We start from the raw sequence: 15134 nt of genomic DNA, 5'->3' as shown, positions 1-15134 counted from the left end.
AGGTCTTGCCCGGAATCGAACCGGGGTTGCCGGAAGACACTGATTTTGAGATCAGAATCCGGAGTGATAACCGCTACCTGGATGGTTATTAGCGGGGGCAAGTTGGTAAGTGAGGAAGAGGATCTACGCACACTACAAAACCGATTGTAAGCGAGTTGCTTGACTGATTGATGGGGCGATGAAAAATATTGCGGATTATCTAGATACGTAGAACGATGCGGAAGGGACTTGGTGGTTTGCATGGTTGGGCTGTGGTGGGGCTGCGGTGAGAATTTGCTGGAAAGTGGTGCGAGGACGCCGATGTAGGCCGGGATCGGGAGGCACAGCTTTACTCGCATCACAACATCACATGTAGACTGCCTCTGATTGTCTAACATCTATGTTATTTTGATGTAATAGTCGGATATCCTACAGACATGAATTTCCTCACTTGCTTATCACAAAGTACACTCTTGCCTACTACATGCATATAATAGACTTTGTCGATCCCTTTGAATGTATTTCTTAGGCTGCTACGACTATCTCTGCCTTTCGAAATAGCACAAGTTGCTGTGTTGTATAAGGGTCGTTGCATCGCGTTCCCGAAGTTCGTGTGCCGAAGTTTCGCCTTTTTGTCCCCACCCCTGCCAACGAACACTTCTTTCAAAATCCAATGGATGGGATTCAGAAACTACGTGGTGTACTCCTATTACCTTGCAATTTAGGCGTTATGAAGTGAAACACATGTTCATTTTTCGCTCACTCGAAATCTACCAAAAAAAAAGTCCAGATCCGCCCACGCCTATTCACTGTCCTCCCCCGCAACAAAAAACGAATGCACTACAGCAACTGTAGCTCCTCTTGACTCATCGGAGGTTTGAACTCCGGACCTTCAGTGTCCTAACTGGTGGTTTTTGAAGACCCCTTGTTAGACTGACGTGATAACCAACTACACCAACGAGCCCTGTTTTATAGCAAACAGAGAAACTATAAGACTTATGTAGTTGTTTCGGGAGCGCTGGCAGCAAAACTGACCGACTTGAGGGCTGGGAAATGTGCAGTCGCTAGGGCAAAAAGGGGGGGTTGAATGTGGGCAGCTCGCTGGAGCTATACCCACTTGGCCGGGTGGGGAGCTATCAGCTTACTACAGAAGCACCCTGATACGAGGAGCAACGAACCTTCATTGGAGCTTACACTAGTAAGCATTCTCACTGCATCAGGTTATGTTGGCCTGGTGTTGAATAGGTGGTTGTGGTAACTCGAATATATTGACTTATAACAGTATTTGATATCGCGGACAGGGACGCGGAAACAACTCACAACAGGTATCGCAAGAACAACAACAGCCCCTCACTAGTAAAGGTGCCTAAAGCTTGCTACCTGCTAACCTCCTCTTCTCCTTCTCTTTGTCCCTCAACAACCGTCGCAGAATCTTGCCAGACGGCGACTTCGGGATCTCGTCGATGAATTCGATACCACCACTAATCCACTTGTATCGCGCCTTGTGTTCTTCAACATGCTTCTGAATCTCGCGAGCGAGGACGCGATCGTTCTCTTCCAGACCGACTGACGGTGATTTGACGACGAAAGCTTTCGGTACCTCTCCGGTCTTCTCATTGGGGATTTGGATGACGGCGCAGTCGTTTACAGCAGGATGCGTTAGGAGATGTGCTTCGAGTTCTGCAGGTGCGACTTGGTGGCCCTAAGATGTTGTTAGCTTAGAATTTCTTTCACAGGGAGTAGAGACCGTACCTGAACCTTGATGAGTTCCTTGATACGATCAACGATGAAGACGTGTTCGTGACCATTTGCCCCCTTCTTGAATACAGCCTCATCTCCGGTGCGCATGTACCCATCTTGGAACGTTTCCTTGTTGGCCTTGTCGTTGTTAAGATAGCCCAACACGACTGAAGGAGACTTGACTAGCAACTCGCCAGGCTGGTCGTAGCCAGTAATCTCGGTACCCTCAATAGTAACGATCTTGCACTCGATGCTAGGTAGCAGGGAACCGGAGGAGCCGAACCAGATGTCATCGGGAGAAGACGAGGAAACGACAGTGCATGTCTCCGTGAGACCATATCCTTGTCGGATCTTCCATGAAGGGAAGATCTTGGATAGATCTTCTGCTGTCTCTTGTCCTAATGGTGCAGCTCCGGTGAAGATCGACCAGACGGAGCTGAGGTCGTACTTGTCGAGCAAGGGCTTGTTTTTGGTCATGAGGATAATGATCGGTGGGACCAAGAACAACGAGTTGATCTTGTAGTCTTGGATGGCCTGCAGAGTCGACGCAAACTCAAACTTAGGGAGGACTACGACACCATCTCCACGGTAGACATTCGCATGGCAGATGACTACCAGGCCATAGATATGCGACATGGGCAAGAGGCCCAGGGCGATCTCGGTGTAGTCGGACTGATTCCGTACGTCGTTGATGATCGTATCTCTGTACGGCTTCTCGTAGGTAGTGATTTGCACTGCTTGTGGTCAGCTAGTGCTTGATGCGATATGAGGACAAACTTACTGGTGTTGGCGATGACGTTCCTGTGCGATATCATGACACCTTTCTGTACAATACGTTAGGATATACATGCGCGTACGTGCAATACATTCAATCCTTACCGGTAGTCCTGAAGTACCGCTAGAGTAGCAAAGGAACGCTGTCCGCAGAGCTCCGTCGCCTTTCTCCCAGTCCAACTTGGGCAGACGGTCAAGCTTCTCGCCCTCACGGATGAGATCGTCGACCGTCTTGAGCCCCTTTGGTGTTTTCTTGCCAGCAAACGATTCGGGCACCTCCAGTATGTATATGCGATTCTCGGGGATGCCGCAGTTCTTCGCCGCCTGTCGCGCGGTGTCTAAGAGGGGGACGCAGGTGAAGAGGGCTTTCGCGCCGGAGTTCTTCAATTGGTATTCGAGCTCAGCAGTACTGTACGCAGCATTGGCGGGCGATTGGATACCACCCAGACGATGCGTAGCCCATGCCAATGGAAGCGTGTCAATCTAGACAACGTCAGTATCCTCGTAAATCCATCAACCTGGAGATGCTTACCGTGTTGACGGAGAAGACCGCAATGACCTTGTCCCACTCAGTCGCCTCGTTAGGCTTGAAGCCAAGCTCCTTTGATAAGCCTCGGGCGAGAGCCTCGACGCGGTCTCGCATATCCAAACACGAGTATGTCTTCCCGGTCAACCCGCAGGTGAAGGGGTCGTTCGAATAGCCGAGCGGGTGACGGCCATAGTGCTCATCGAGCATGAAGTCGCAGATGGGAATCGAGTCTGGCGGGTCGAAGGGGAGCTGCGGCACCCATGAAGGAGGATTGAAAGGCATGTTGAGCGATATCCACGCGTACGTCAGTTGTGCGCGAAGTCTTGGGACGGGTGCAGGAACTCACCTATAGTAAGCCTCAATTGGCGATGCAGGGAGAAGACAAAGGAGGAATCAAAGCTGCAGCTTTAACGCATGTGCCCATCTTCCTGAATGACGTTAGCATCATCGGATGCCGTGTCTTGTCGGAGCCGACAGCTACTGCCAGCCCCCAACTGTGGGGAAAGCTGGGGTACCGAGGTCACACCTCGAAGCGGCCAAACCTCTCCAGGGCTCCTTAACGCCGGCCTTAGCTCGGAGCCACCAAAACGCGACTCACCTCCTCGACCCAGACACCGAGAAAGAAATACTTGCAACTCGGGACCGAGTGTAATCAGGAGTCGCAAGCATGACGAATCTCCTCAGGTTTGGCTGCTATCTTGGAAGTCGCTCTTATCGCGACGTAGTACAGCAAGAGCCACCCTCGACCCTGCCTCCGCGCTGGCAGCTCTCTTCACTGTCACCATCTCCAACGTTTGCCCACTCTCACTGCGTCGCTTAAGTGAGAGCGTCTCAGCAGAGTTTTCCGTGACTCTCTGTGCAGCTGTCTTCCTATTGTCGCACGAACCTGAATTGAATTCCTATTGTCCGCATGACGCGATCCCACCACCTGCTACTCTTGAACTCACTCTGTTGTTTCTAGACTTCAATTTGTCTTTCTTGTCGCTTCAACTATCGTTACTGGATATTAAACACACATCTAACAGCAAACCACTACTCGAATCACTCATCTGTCATAGCATCCTCAAAGCGCAAGTCTGACGACAGCGATTCCGACTGGGAAGGTGCACCCGGAGCGAAGCAACCCAAACCCGCGCCCGAATCAGGGACTGCTGAACTCCAGAAAGATCTCGGTAACTATGGCAGCGCATCTTCCCAACGCCCGGCACGAGTGAGGAAACCACCGGAAAGATACATCAATGCACCGCCCCAGCCGTCAGCCTACAAGAAGAAAGCGACCTCAGCCAAGGCCAAATCATCTACGAAGGAAGCTTCAGCTACAGCAAGGGGTGCTTCTCATCAGATTCAGGCTGAGCTTCCGGCACCTTCGGACACAATTGCCAATGGCATCGACAGCTCGTCACAACTACCGGAGAAAGAGTCCAAGATAGTCCGTCTCAAAGTCCCAGTCACCACATTCACACGCCAGCCAAGCCAGAAATATGACAACGAAAGCTCCGGTAGTGATCTATCGTCCCCGCCTGGTTCTTTGCCATCAACTCCGGTTTGTACAACCCTCCGACCCTTCGGTCATCAAGCTAATTTGCAAACAGATTTCCGCCTACAAGAACACCCAGACCTCTCTTCCGCTGGACGGACAAGGCCAATGTGCTCAGCGTATACTGGATCCCGTACCGGCATCGAGTCAGGATATTGCAACTCCGCCCGCCTCGCAAGAGGCTCTCCCAAGCCAGGCACACATATCGCAATCATGGGAACCGAATACGCCAGAGGACAGTATGCGCGACGTCCCAGACTTTGTCGATCACGCGCAAACACCGCCATCAATGCTTTCGAAGGAGGTCGACGGTCGCTTCGCATACCTTACGCCCGAATCGGCTATCCACTATGACCCGGGTGTCATACATGAAAAGTCGAACGTTGAGCTTGGGAACGGCCAGGTGCCTGAACAAGACTCATATCCAGCCCAGCCCATACTGGCTTTGGACTCGACCTGCGGAAGGTGTGGCGCAGCTGGGCACCAAGAGCATGACTGCTCCGCGGCTGTCTCTATCCCCGAAAATCGAGATCGTGGCGGACAAGTCGAGGCTTGGCTTCGAGCTGGCGATCCCGCCGACCAGACAAAGCCGCCCTGTGCTGGCTATGTTGGATCGATACCCAATCTGTATGCGGAATCAGAAGCAACAACGGATTGCGATGAATTCGTGGGCTCTCCCGTCGGCGAAGGATTCGACCTAGCCGACAACAAACACCTCTATGATATTACCGATCGACTTATTGCCCAGCAGAATAGAGGTTCGAACAAGCCAGAGCCGCACGGACAACCAGAAGTTTGGGCCGATGGACGGCAAGAGATCTGCGAGACGCTACATTACTATCGCGCATACCAAAGCGCTTGCTACTCCACTGGCGGCTTTGCAAGAGGCTTCATGTTCGACAAGGTTGCGCATGCTCGCGATTATATGGATACTAATGTCGTCATCTCACGTGCAGGCGGTGGTCTCGCGAAGGACATTGACTCTGGTGAGATGAAGTCAAAGAAGGACCAATCTGAAGACTCAGCTGCGCTAGGCTTGAGGAACTGCATGCTTCACTACAACCCAGTCGTCATCATCACCGGAGTCGACAACCCCAACATCCCGTCAAAGCCACCGCATCAGTACTGTGTCTTGGATCATTTCAAGCCCACCCATATTTGGGCCGAGAAGAGTGGTAACAGCAAGATTGTGCGATACCGCTTTGAGAAGCTGAATACCACGAAAGAGTCCTGGTGGAAGGAGAAGGATTCCCAGGAAGTTGTAGAGCTTGGCTCGCTGCCACCTCCAATTGAGAAGATATGTGGAAGCTGCGACTTGAAGTCTCAACAGATATACCTGAACGGATGGATGTGTCTGCAACCGACTTGCGCCGCCTTTTGGAAGATCCTCATGTCAACACTGGGACCCGGAACGAGCACGTCAGCGCAGGAGCCAAAAGAAGCCTCTTTGGTATATGACCCACGCTTTCTCAAGCAGAAGACTCCTTGGCACAATGACGACCACGATTACCCTCTGGTGTCTAACACTGCTGAGCTTTCAGGGCACTCCATTCCAGGTGAGGATACGTCAGTCGCATTCTGGTCTGGTATCGTGTGCCCTAGTTGTGGACGTTGCACATCCCGTTTAAACTGGACAAATTGGGAGTGTTCCAACTCAGCATGCCAATATACGAGGACGCCTCCGCACACGCTCATCCCCGCGTTTTCGCTTCACGATCCATTATGGCCAGTCACTAGCAGCTACACGCTGTCCAGAGATACGATGGCACCTCTGATTGGACTGAAGGTATCCTTCGAACGCGGATATCGCATCAACCGATATGAAATACCCGGCGTCAACGGATTCATAACACACATGGTTGCCAACAAGACGGTACTTGGTGAGGAAGGCGGTCCAGATGCCATGTTCGAGGAGCTTCAACAGACAGATATCGGACTACAGCGCCGGTCAATGCCGAATGGCCAGCTGAAGGGGCCTAATTACTGTCGTCATTTTGCAGTAAACTACGGCATGCCATACAAGTTCATCGCAGCGACAGCATCTCGCTTCTTTGATGGAGCCGCTCGCCCGATAACCAGCACTCGCAGTCGCCTGAACTGGGCTGCCCAGTTGCTCTTGACCCAAGAGACGGGCAAGAGCATGGAAGAGGTCACCCAAGAATGGCAAGAGAAGGAGTTCAATGAAGTTCTCGCATTAGGATACTTCGAAGAACAAAAGATCAACTACCACGATGACGGCGAATTTGGCCTCGGTCCAACTATCGCAACGTTAAGTTTGGGCGCACCAGGCACAATGCGGATCCGCATGAAAGCCCGCCACTACCACGGCGTATCCTCTGTCGCTGGTCTGTACGATGACGCTGCCCCAATACCTGGATGCGAACACTATGAAGCTCGTCTTGCACTTCAACCTGCTCTCGACGCGCTCAAGGTATCAGACTCCAAGGCGTATAATGCGAGGAGGAAGCAGATACCCAAGCAGTTGAAGCTCAACAACCGAGGCAATGCGAGAGATGCGTTGACCATGCAGCTCGGTCATGGCGATATTGTTATCATGCACGGCGCAGATGTACAGAAGTATTATGAACACGCTGTTGAGCACTCGGGTAAGCTGCGGTTTGCGCTTACTTGTCGGTACATCGACCCAACATCGCTGAAGGCTGAGGATCAGCCTCAATATGAGGTTGGGCCGGATGAGGAGCGGTATGATGGATCAGGACTGGTTTGAGTTGTCTGGCACAATCGAGAAGGAAGAAGGAGACTTTGGGTTATATACGGATTTCAACGACGCCAACCTCAGATAGCATGTTTGACTTGTGGTCGTATCTGGCGGATACCATGTTATGTCATGAAGGTGGGCATGTTTTGCATCTCTATACACAATTCATAACGGGTATTTAACTTTTGTTTCTTATGCACATCACCTCATGATTCTTTTGAACTTACATCTCCTGCTTCCACTCCTTGTTGAAGGCCCGTCCAATAACCATTCTCCTCACCTCACTCGTGCCAGCACCAATCTCATATAACTTAGCATCCCTCAGTATCCTCCCAACGGGAACCTCATTCATGTATCCCATACCGCCCATCAACTGCACGGCATCAGCCGCGACCTCACTCGCCCTCTCTGCCGCATACAGAATCGCTCCTGCGCAGTCCTGTGTCTTGATATCTGGACTAGCATGCGACTCATCCACAGCGCGGGCAACACTGTATGTGAACGCCTGACTAGCCCGGTATTTCGTGTACATATCCGCCAGCTTCCCCTGCACAAGCTGATTGTGCGCGATCGGTGTACCGAACTGCTTCCGCTGATGTGTATAAGGAAGGACATTATCAAGCGACGCCTGCATGAGACCCAGCGGCCCCGCTGAGAGTACAAGGCGCTCGAGATCCAGGCCCTCCATCAAGACGCGTACGCCGCGGTTGATCTCTCCCAACACGTTTTCCTTGGGGACAAAGACATTTTCGAAAACGAGTTCGCCGGTGTTGGAGCCGCGCATACCCAGTTTGTCTAGTTTGTTCGCGACGCTGAAGCCGGGGGTGGAGGTCTCGAGAATGAAGGCTGTGATGCCTTTGGAGGCGGCGTTGGGTTCGGTTTTGGCGTAGACGACTATTACGTGTGCGTCTGGGCCCTATCGAAAGCTTGTTAGCACATCTCGTTCTCCCTAGCAGTCTCATATATGAGCATAACAGGGAACGTACGTTGGTAATCCACATCTTCGTCCCATTGAGCAAATACCCACCATCCACCTCCTTCGCCGTACTCTTCATACTAACAACATCGCTCCCAGCACTATGCTCGCTCATAGCCAGCCCACCAATCTTCTCTCCACTGATCAAACCAGGCAGGTACTTCTTCTTCTGCTCCGCATTCCCGTTCAACATCAACTGGTTCACGCACAATTGGCTGTGTGCCGCGTAACTCAGTCCTATGCTGCCGCTCGCCCGCGACAGCTCCTCCATTACGACACAGTGGGCTTGGTAGCCCATTGCCAGTCCGCCGAACTCCTCATCCGCGGTTATGCCTAGGAAACCCGCCTCGCCGAACTTCTGCCACATTTCGTTTGGGAACTCATTTTGTTTATCCGTGCGCGCGGCGACGTCTTCGGGGATCTCGCGTTGGGCGAAGTCGCGGACCGAGTCGCGGAGCTCGTCGAGGTCGGATTGCGAGGGGGGTGTGAAGGCTTTGGGGTGCTTGGTCGATGCGTGGCGGGCTGTGGTGGTGGAGAGGATGGCGGCGCGGGGGACGCGTGTTGAGCGGATGCTGCGTGTGAAGAGGCGGGGGGCTAGGGAGGCCATTTTGATTATGATGTAAACTGGATATTGAAAGGTCAAAGGAAAGTCGTCAAGAAAAGTGGTGAGATGTTTGACAATACCGTCTTGGGAGTTCGGTTTGCGACGGCTGATGGACCGAGGCACCTTCCTAACTGATGGATTGCGGAGGACCAGGGTCCGGGGAAGAGGGAAGCGGCGTAATTCCGCTCTCCCTTCCCATCTATCATAGACTATCAACAAGCCTCTACACAACCAACGAGCCCTCAAAGATCCTTGACACGCTTCATCGCCCTGTCATTACACTCGCCCACATCCAGTGCGACCAAAAACCTGCTCACGGCATTATACGCCGCAACCGTCGCCGTCAACTCCACAACCATGGTATCCTCCAACACGCCCTTGACCATCTCCGCAACCATGTCTTCCACCTGCACACCCACAGTCATCTGATCCGTATAAACCATAACTGCATACTCCTCCTTGCTGAACCCCAACAGCCCCTCCCTCTCCACCATCCCATGTTTTGTAACAGGTAAATCAAAGATAGTCTGAAGTACTTCTTTGGACACTCCTGCTTTCAGTGCCAGAGCGGCATGTACATCCCACTCGTGGACTGCGTGGTTCAGCACTGCGATGCGGCTTATTGCTAGTTCTTTCAAATTGGCTGGTAAGCTGGTTTGCGTGCGGATTGCGCCGATGAATGAGTTCCAGCCGTCTGCTACCGCGGGGTTATGTAGGAGCGCCAGATCGAGTGGGATGAGGGGGCGCGGCTTTCGTCGCTCGGCGATGCGCTCGTAGACTGGGCGGGCTTCTTCATTTGGAGGCTCGCTTGGGGCGTAGGGGACGCGCATCTTGAATGTAGTTGTAGAGCTGAAGGGTCGTAAGTGGATGGTGGGTGGGATGAGTCGAGTCTGAGGGCGGACGGTTGCTAGGTATGGGCGGAGGAACATTGGATGCGAGGAAGCAAGGAAAGAGGGAGATTATATATCACTCTTGTGCATATGCAGGGACTATCACGGATATACTTTCCGGTATACGGAATAGCAAGGCATGGCACTGGTGAGCAATGCTAGTTGTTCAGATAAAATTGAGTAAATCAGGTTTTTGAAAGATCATTCGATCAAAGATTCATTCATGCGTAGTTTCCAAAGATCCCACTGTATGAAATATATACATGTTCAACACCACAAAAGACGAACTAATCTACAATCTGCTCTGCTCATCAAAGACATTCGGTAACCTAGGGATACCTTCCAATCTAGTCGTCTTCTTACCCGCTGGCGCAAGTGTAACATTGTATGTCAAGTCGAGCTTCGCCTTGGGGTCCTTGCTAGGCTCAAAGTCTAGCAGCAGATCGTCCTTGACGGCAAAGACAGTGTCGTTCGAGACCCATTGGTCGTCGCGGGGGTATAATTGCGTAATGAGCGGCTTGTAGTTCTCGGCTGAAACCATGAGATGGATGTGTGCGGGACGGAAGGGGTGGCGGTCGAGAGTCTTGAAGAGTTGGCCAGCGGCGCCTGTTGTGTGTTAGTCTTGCTCATAAGATATCTTTAGAGGATAACATACCATCGGTAGGCAGCGAGTACGCTGTTGGCTTGTAGCAGTAGTACCAGTACTCGCCCTTCTCGTTTGTGGTAAACTTTCCTCGCAGGTTGTTGGGCTCCTGGTTCTCGGGATCTTGGAAGTCGTACTTTCCGTTTGCGCTCGCTTGCCAGATGTCGATGACTGCGTTGGGAATGCCCTTCTTGGTGTCGAGATCCATGACTACACCGTGCATGAGAGTGGTTTGGCCATCGGGATGCGGGTTTCGGATAATGGTGTCGCCGAGGTCGCGGAATGGCGAGTGTGGTGACCAGAAGGGACCGAGGATTGTGGAGGAGGTGGGTGTCTCGCCAGACTCGTTGATGTGCTTGTGTGCGATCTCGTCGACCAATCTCGGTAAAAGTTAGTATGACGTTTGGACTTGCTGAAGGTTTGGAAACTTACGATTCTACACCTAGAACATCTGAAATACGATGCGCCTCGTTCCTGGTGGCTGTTGTGGTCTTGCCAATGGAGTTCACAAACCGCACACCCTCGAACCACTCCTCGTTGGTCAGCTCGACCTCGCGGATGAAGTCGTGGAGATGTCTAATCAGCTTGCCCATGACAAAACGCGTCCGGTCTGGCACATTTGGTCCAATAGCGTTGATGACGGCGTCGGTAAAGTTGGGGTCGAAGCGGTGCGAGCCATTCTCCTGAACCTCAGGCGCTGTCTGTGTGTTTGGGTCCATTTTGGATGTGTAGTTATATAGGGAATCAAGGTACAAAGGGTATCAAAGAGCTGGTGAAGGGAAGTAGTGCGGAATAGACATAATGCCTGGGAGGCATGAGCTTAATAAATAGTAGCTGAATTCTACCGTCCGCAGCCAACCGAACCGATACCGTTGACAATGGCCGTCTCTCTAGCCGCGGATCAGGCGAGACCTTGTCAGAGCTGTCTGGCGGCATGCTGTACCGGCTCTCAAACGTACTATGAGCGCGAGGAGCTACAGTGCCGAAGGCTGCGCCAGGTCGCGACGGCTGCCCCGCCTTGCGCTGGGCGGGTTGGCGAATTAAAAGGGAGCCGATGTGGAAGAAGTCTTACCCGGCCTTTTTCCCTCGCAATTTAGCGTCATCAGCACTAATGCCCCGCCTTCGGCGCAGACCCCGGAAGTCTAGAGACGCGACGCGATGGCTGGATTATCGCAGAGTGGAGGGAGGATTCGGAATACATCCCAGAGTGACAGCTTTTGCTGCGAGCTGTTTGTTTACACGCAAGACACGTTCCGTGCAAGGAAGCAACCACCAACATGGTCAAACATCACCTCATGATCGGCACTTGGACGCCGCCAGGTGTGATCATCACAGTCGCATTCGATGATGAAACATTGAAGCTGGAGTTGGTAAAGAAGACGGAGATCCCAGAGGATGAGCCCATAAGCTGGATGGCTTTCGACGTATGCGCGCAATTCCTGGACCTCGATGCGACCAACAACAGCTGATGATCAGGATAACAGCACAAGAGAAAGAACATCTACGGTGCTTCTATGAAGAAATGGAGCTCGCACGAGGTCAAGAGCCCGAGTGAGATTGTACACACAGGAAGCTTTCCCATGGGCGGACATCGTAAGCGACGCAACATCAATGCAGGTTGCTGTTACTGACAGGTTTCGCAGCCAAAGCAAATGATGCCGACACCAAGACGCGTGCGATCTTCCTCCTTCCCGCCCAGAAGCCTCCGTATGCCGTATACTGCAACCCTTTCTACGACTATGCTGGCTACGGCAACATCTTCTCAGTCAATCCCGAAGGGCACATCAAAGAGAACATCCAGAACTTCGAGTACTGCGACAAGACTGCCATCCACGGTATGGTCTTCGACCCCTTAGAGACCTATCTCTATAGCGCGGACATGTGGGCCAATCGGGTCTGGTGCCATAAGAAGATAGATGACGAGGGAAGGCTCGAAACAGTAGGTTTTACTGAGGCACCTGCTCCGAAAGACCATCCTAGATGGGTAGAGATGCATCCGTCAGGGAATTATCTGTATGCCTTGATGGAGGCAGGCAATCGGTTGTGCGAGTACGTGATTGATCCGCAAACTAAGCTCCCCGTCTACACCCACAAGACGTACCCATTGATTCCACCTGGTAAAGTACCCTTCTACACATTCTAGATTCTTGGCTAAGTGTCTCCAGGTATCCCTAATGCAACCACGATGTACCGTTCCGACGTTTGCTTCCTCACCAAATCCTCAAACTACCTCTTCGCAACCTCCCGATCCAACTCCTTCTCCCTTACTGGTTACATTGCCGCATTCAAGATCGCTCCCTCAGGCGCCATTGAGCGACAAATCTGCCTCAATCCTACACCGACGTCTGGCGGCCATTCGAATGCAGTATCGCCGTGTCCTTGGTCCGACGAGTGGTTGGCCCTGACAGATGACGAGAAGGGTGGCGTGGAGATATATAGATGGCAGGATGAATTTCTAGCAAGAGTTGCGAGATTGGAAATTGGTGAGAAAGGCTTTGGTATGAATGCTATTTGGTACGACTAGACCGATACACAACACTTGGGCATAGGGGATACGTAGGTAGCATCAAGAGAATTCGCATCATAAAAACTTCATCTTCAGCATGCGAGCATGATTTCTGATGTGGGTGAGTATTGCATGCATCGATAGTCCTCCACGTCCCGAAGCGTAGCGTACACGCGTGGTAGCGGTGGGTCTGTGTTCAGCCTCGGAAGAATGAGGGGCAGCGGTACCGCCGTCGCCCGAACTAACGCCAGCCGGCAGATGTCGTCGGGGGAGCTCTTCTTTCCCCAACTTCGTCATGGCCTGCACAAGATAATTGGAGTAGTATAGTCGCAACCATCGAATCTAATCGTTTCCCAATCTTCCATTTCCACCCAGTCATCTCTCAACTGCTTGCGACACTTACACTGAAGATTACAGCTACCCCACACAACAGATACAATGGCAGCCAAATCAACCCCAGGCATTTTGTACGTGACGATGCAGCCCAAAGAGGGCCTGCCTGAAGCACAGTTTCACGATTGGTAAGTTGACCCTCCGCAGTCGCATCATTGCTACCTCACGATCCCACCTGACACTTTTCCCTCCAAGGTACCAGAACGAACATGGCCCTAACCGTCTGCGCCTCCCATTTTGCAACAATGGCTTCCGCTATCACGCCACCGACCTCGAGAGCGCGTCTGGATCCAAAGACAAGCCAGAATGGATGGCCATCTACGATTTCGACGAGCTGGAGTGGCTGACGAGAGAGCCGTACACGAAACTCCGAAGCGCACCGGTGCAGTCGCAACGAGAACGCGACACTATGAAGCAGATCTTTGTCGACAGGCGATCCTACGATCTACTCGGAGAGTGGAAGGGTGGAGACTTCAAGGACCTACAGAAAGTTGATAACGAGGGAGAGAAGAACGTCATGATTGCCGTGAGCTTTGCGCTGCATGATGGCGCAGACAAGGAAGAGGAGCTGAAGAAGTGGTACGATGAGGAGCATGTACCTCTTCTGCAAAAGGTGCCCGGCTGGAGGAGGACAAGGAGATTCGTAACATCATACCTAGATCTAGAGAGCGGACACAAGACCGAGAAAGAGTACCTCGCGCTACACGAGTACGCACCGCAGAATGGGCTCGGAGGACCCGAGTTCAAGGCTGCTACTACGACGGAGTGGTGCGACAAGATCTACAAGGATGTCGTAAAAGACAGGAAGAGGAGGGTGTACGATCTCTATTACACCTTTGGTGCTGCACAGCGCGACCTCCAAAGTCTAGCGAGCAAAGACACAGTACCAGCAGAGAGTTCAGAAGGCATGGTCAAGACATACCCAGCACACACGACACCAGAGAAGCGACCAGTAATCGAGAGCTTCGTCACAACAAAAGATGGCGTGCAACTGCCGTACCGCCTCGAAGGCTCCAGCGATCCCAATGCGCCTCTTCTCGTGCTTTCAAACAGTATACTTGTCGACTACGGCATCTGGGACGACTTCGTAGCCGAGTTCACAAAAGCCACAAACAACAAGTATCGCATCCTCCGCTACAGCACCCGTGGCCGCAACACACTTCCATCGAATACCACATCGCCCATCACAGTACACACGCTTACCGAAGACGTAATCGCCCTCCTAGATGCCCTTCGCGTCAAGGAAGCCTCCATCGTCGGCGTCTCTCTCGGCGGCGCAACAGCACTCAACGCAGGCCTCTCCTACCCAGACCGCATCACCGCATTCATAGGCTGCGACACCAACGCCTTCGCGCCCCCATCCAACGCAAATGCCTGGAACGACCGCGTCGCCGTTGCCGAGAAAGAAGGTCTAACCGCCTCCTCCGGCGAGCCCATTGTCGGCGAAGAACTCGCAGAAGTGACAGTGCGCCGCTGGTTCGTTAAAGAATCATACGACGATGCGGAGCTGGCGAAGAAGATTCAGCGCGTCAAGGACATGGTTAAGACGAATTCGCTGGCTGGGTTCAGGGATTCGGTTAAGGCACTGCATCAGTATGATATTAGGGAGAAGATGGCCGGGTACAAGGGGAAAGGTGCGTTCTTGGTGGGTGCGGGGGATGGCGTGCTGCCTAAGACTATGAAGGAGAACATGGCGGATAAGCTGGGGAGTGGGGTTGAGCTTAAGGTTGTGGAGGGGGCGGGTCATTTGCCTATGGTGGAGAGGCCGGGGGAGGTTGCGCAGTTTGTTGCGAAGTTTTTGGAGGGTTAGATGTGTGTTATTTGATGATTCAAGAATGTGAGAT

At 52.5% G+C, this 15134-nt stretch overlaps 7 protein-coding genes and 1 non-coding gene across 8 annotated transcripts; 3 read left to right on the top strand and 5 right to left on the bottom strand.

The window, feature by feature from the left end:
• Positions 1-841: 841 nt before the first annotated feature.
• J4E86_006707 lies at positions 842-943 on the bottom strand. The gene has a single exon. It is a non-coding gene; the product is annotated as a tRNA-Val (tRNA).
• A 402-nt stretch (positions 944-1345) lies between these two features.
• Positions 1346-3304, bottom strand: J4E86_006706 (uncharacterized protein; the record flags this gene model as incomplete). The annotated part of the gene is made up of 5 exons (XM_051447231.1): positions 1346-1681; positions 1732-2453; positions 2501-2543; positions 2599-2976; positions 3026-3304. The coding sequence occupies 5 exons, from the start codon at positions 3302-3304 to the stop codon at positions 1346-1348; spliced, it is 1758 nt and encodes a 585-aa protein (XP_051301716.1).
• Positions 3305-3689: 385 nt separating this feature from the next.
• J4E86_006705 (uncharacterized protein) lies at positions 3690-7287 on the top strand (the record flags this gene model as incomplete). The annotated part of the gene is made up of 4 exons (XM_051447230.1): positions 3690-3726; positions 4048-4565; positions 4615-6152; positions 6315-7287. 4 exons carry the CDS (start codon positions 3690-3692, stop codon positions 7285-7287), a joined length of 3066 nt encoding a protein of 1021 aa, XP_051301715.1.
• A 214-nt stretch (positions 7288-7501) lies between these two features.
• J4E86_006704 (uncharacterized protein) lies at positions 7502-8861 on the bottom strand (the record flags this gene model as incomplete). Its single annotated transcript, XM_051447229.1, has 2 exons — positions 7502-8194; positions 8265-8861. The coding sequence occupies 2 exons, from the start codon at positions 8859-8861 to the stop codon at positions 7502-7504; spliced, it is 1290 nt and encodes a 429-aa protein (XP_051301714.1).
• Positions 8862-9100: 239 nt separating this feature from the next.
• Positions 9101-9688, bottom strand: J4E86_006703 (uncharacterized protein; the record flags this gene model as incomplete). The annotated part of the gene is made up of 1 exon (XM_051447228.1): positions 9101-9688. The coding sequence occupies one exon, from the start codon at positions 9686-9688 to the stop codon at positions 9101-9103; it is 588 nt and encodes a 195-aa protein (XP_051301713.1).
• Positions 9689-10040: 352 nt separating this feature from the next.
• On the bottom strand, positions 10041-11110 carry J4E86_006702 (uncharacterized protein; the record flags this gene model as incomplete). Its single annotated transcript, XM_051447227.1, has 3 exons — positions 10041-10354; positions 10404-10771; positions 10824-11110. The coding sequence occupies 3 exons, from the start codon at positions 11108-11110 to the stop codon at positions 10041-10043; spliced, it is 969 nt and encodes a 322-aa protein (XP_051301712.1).
• Positions 11111-11686: 576 nt separating this feature from the next.
• J4E86_006701 (uncharacterized protein) lies at positions 11687-12915 on the top strand (the record flags this gene model as incomplete). Its single annotated transcript, XM_051447226.1, has 4 exons — positions 11687-11815; positions 11876-11984; positions 12035-12508; positions 12557-12915. 4 exons carry the CDS (start codon positions 11687-11689, stop codon positions 12913-12915), a joined length of 1071 nt encoding a protein of 356 aa, XP_051301711.1.
• A 420-nt stretch (positions 12916-13335) lies between these two features.
• J4E86_006700 (uncharacterized protein) lies at positions 13336-15100 on the top strand (the record flags this gene model as incomplete). The annotated part of the gene is made up of 2 exons (XM_051447225.1): positions 13336-13418; positions 13486-15100. 2 exons carry the CDS (start codon positions 13336-13338, stop codon positions 15098-15100), a joined length of 1698 nt encoding a protein of 565 aa, XP_051301710.1.
• Between the last annotated feature and the right edge of the window lie 34 nt (positions 15101-15134).

Source organism: Alternaria arbusti (genome assembly GCF_024043155.1).
Source record: "Alternaria arbusti strain BMP 1465 chromosome Unknown scaffold_8, whole genome shotgun sequence".
Taxonomy (NCBI): Eukaryota; Fungi; Ascomycota; class Dothideomycetes; order Pleosporales; family Pleosporaceae; genus Alternaria; species Alternaria arbusti.
Note: the sequence above shows the minus strand (reverse complement) of the source record. Positions and strands in the feature narration are given on the sequence as shown.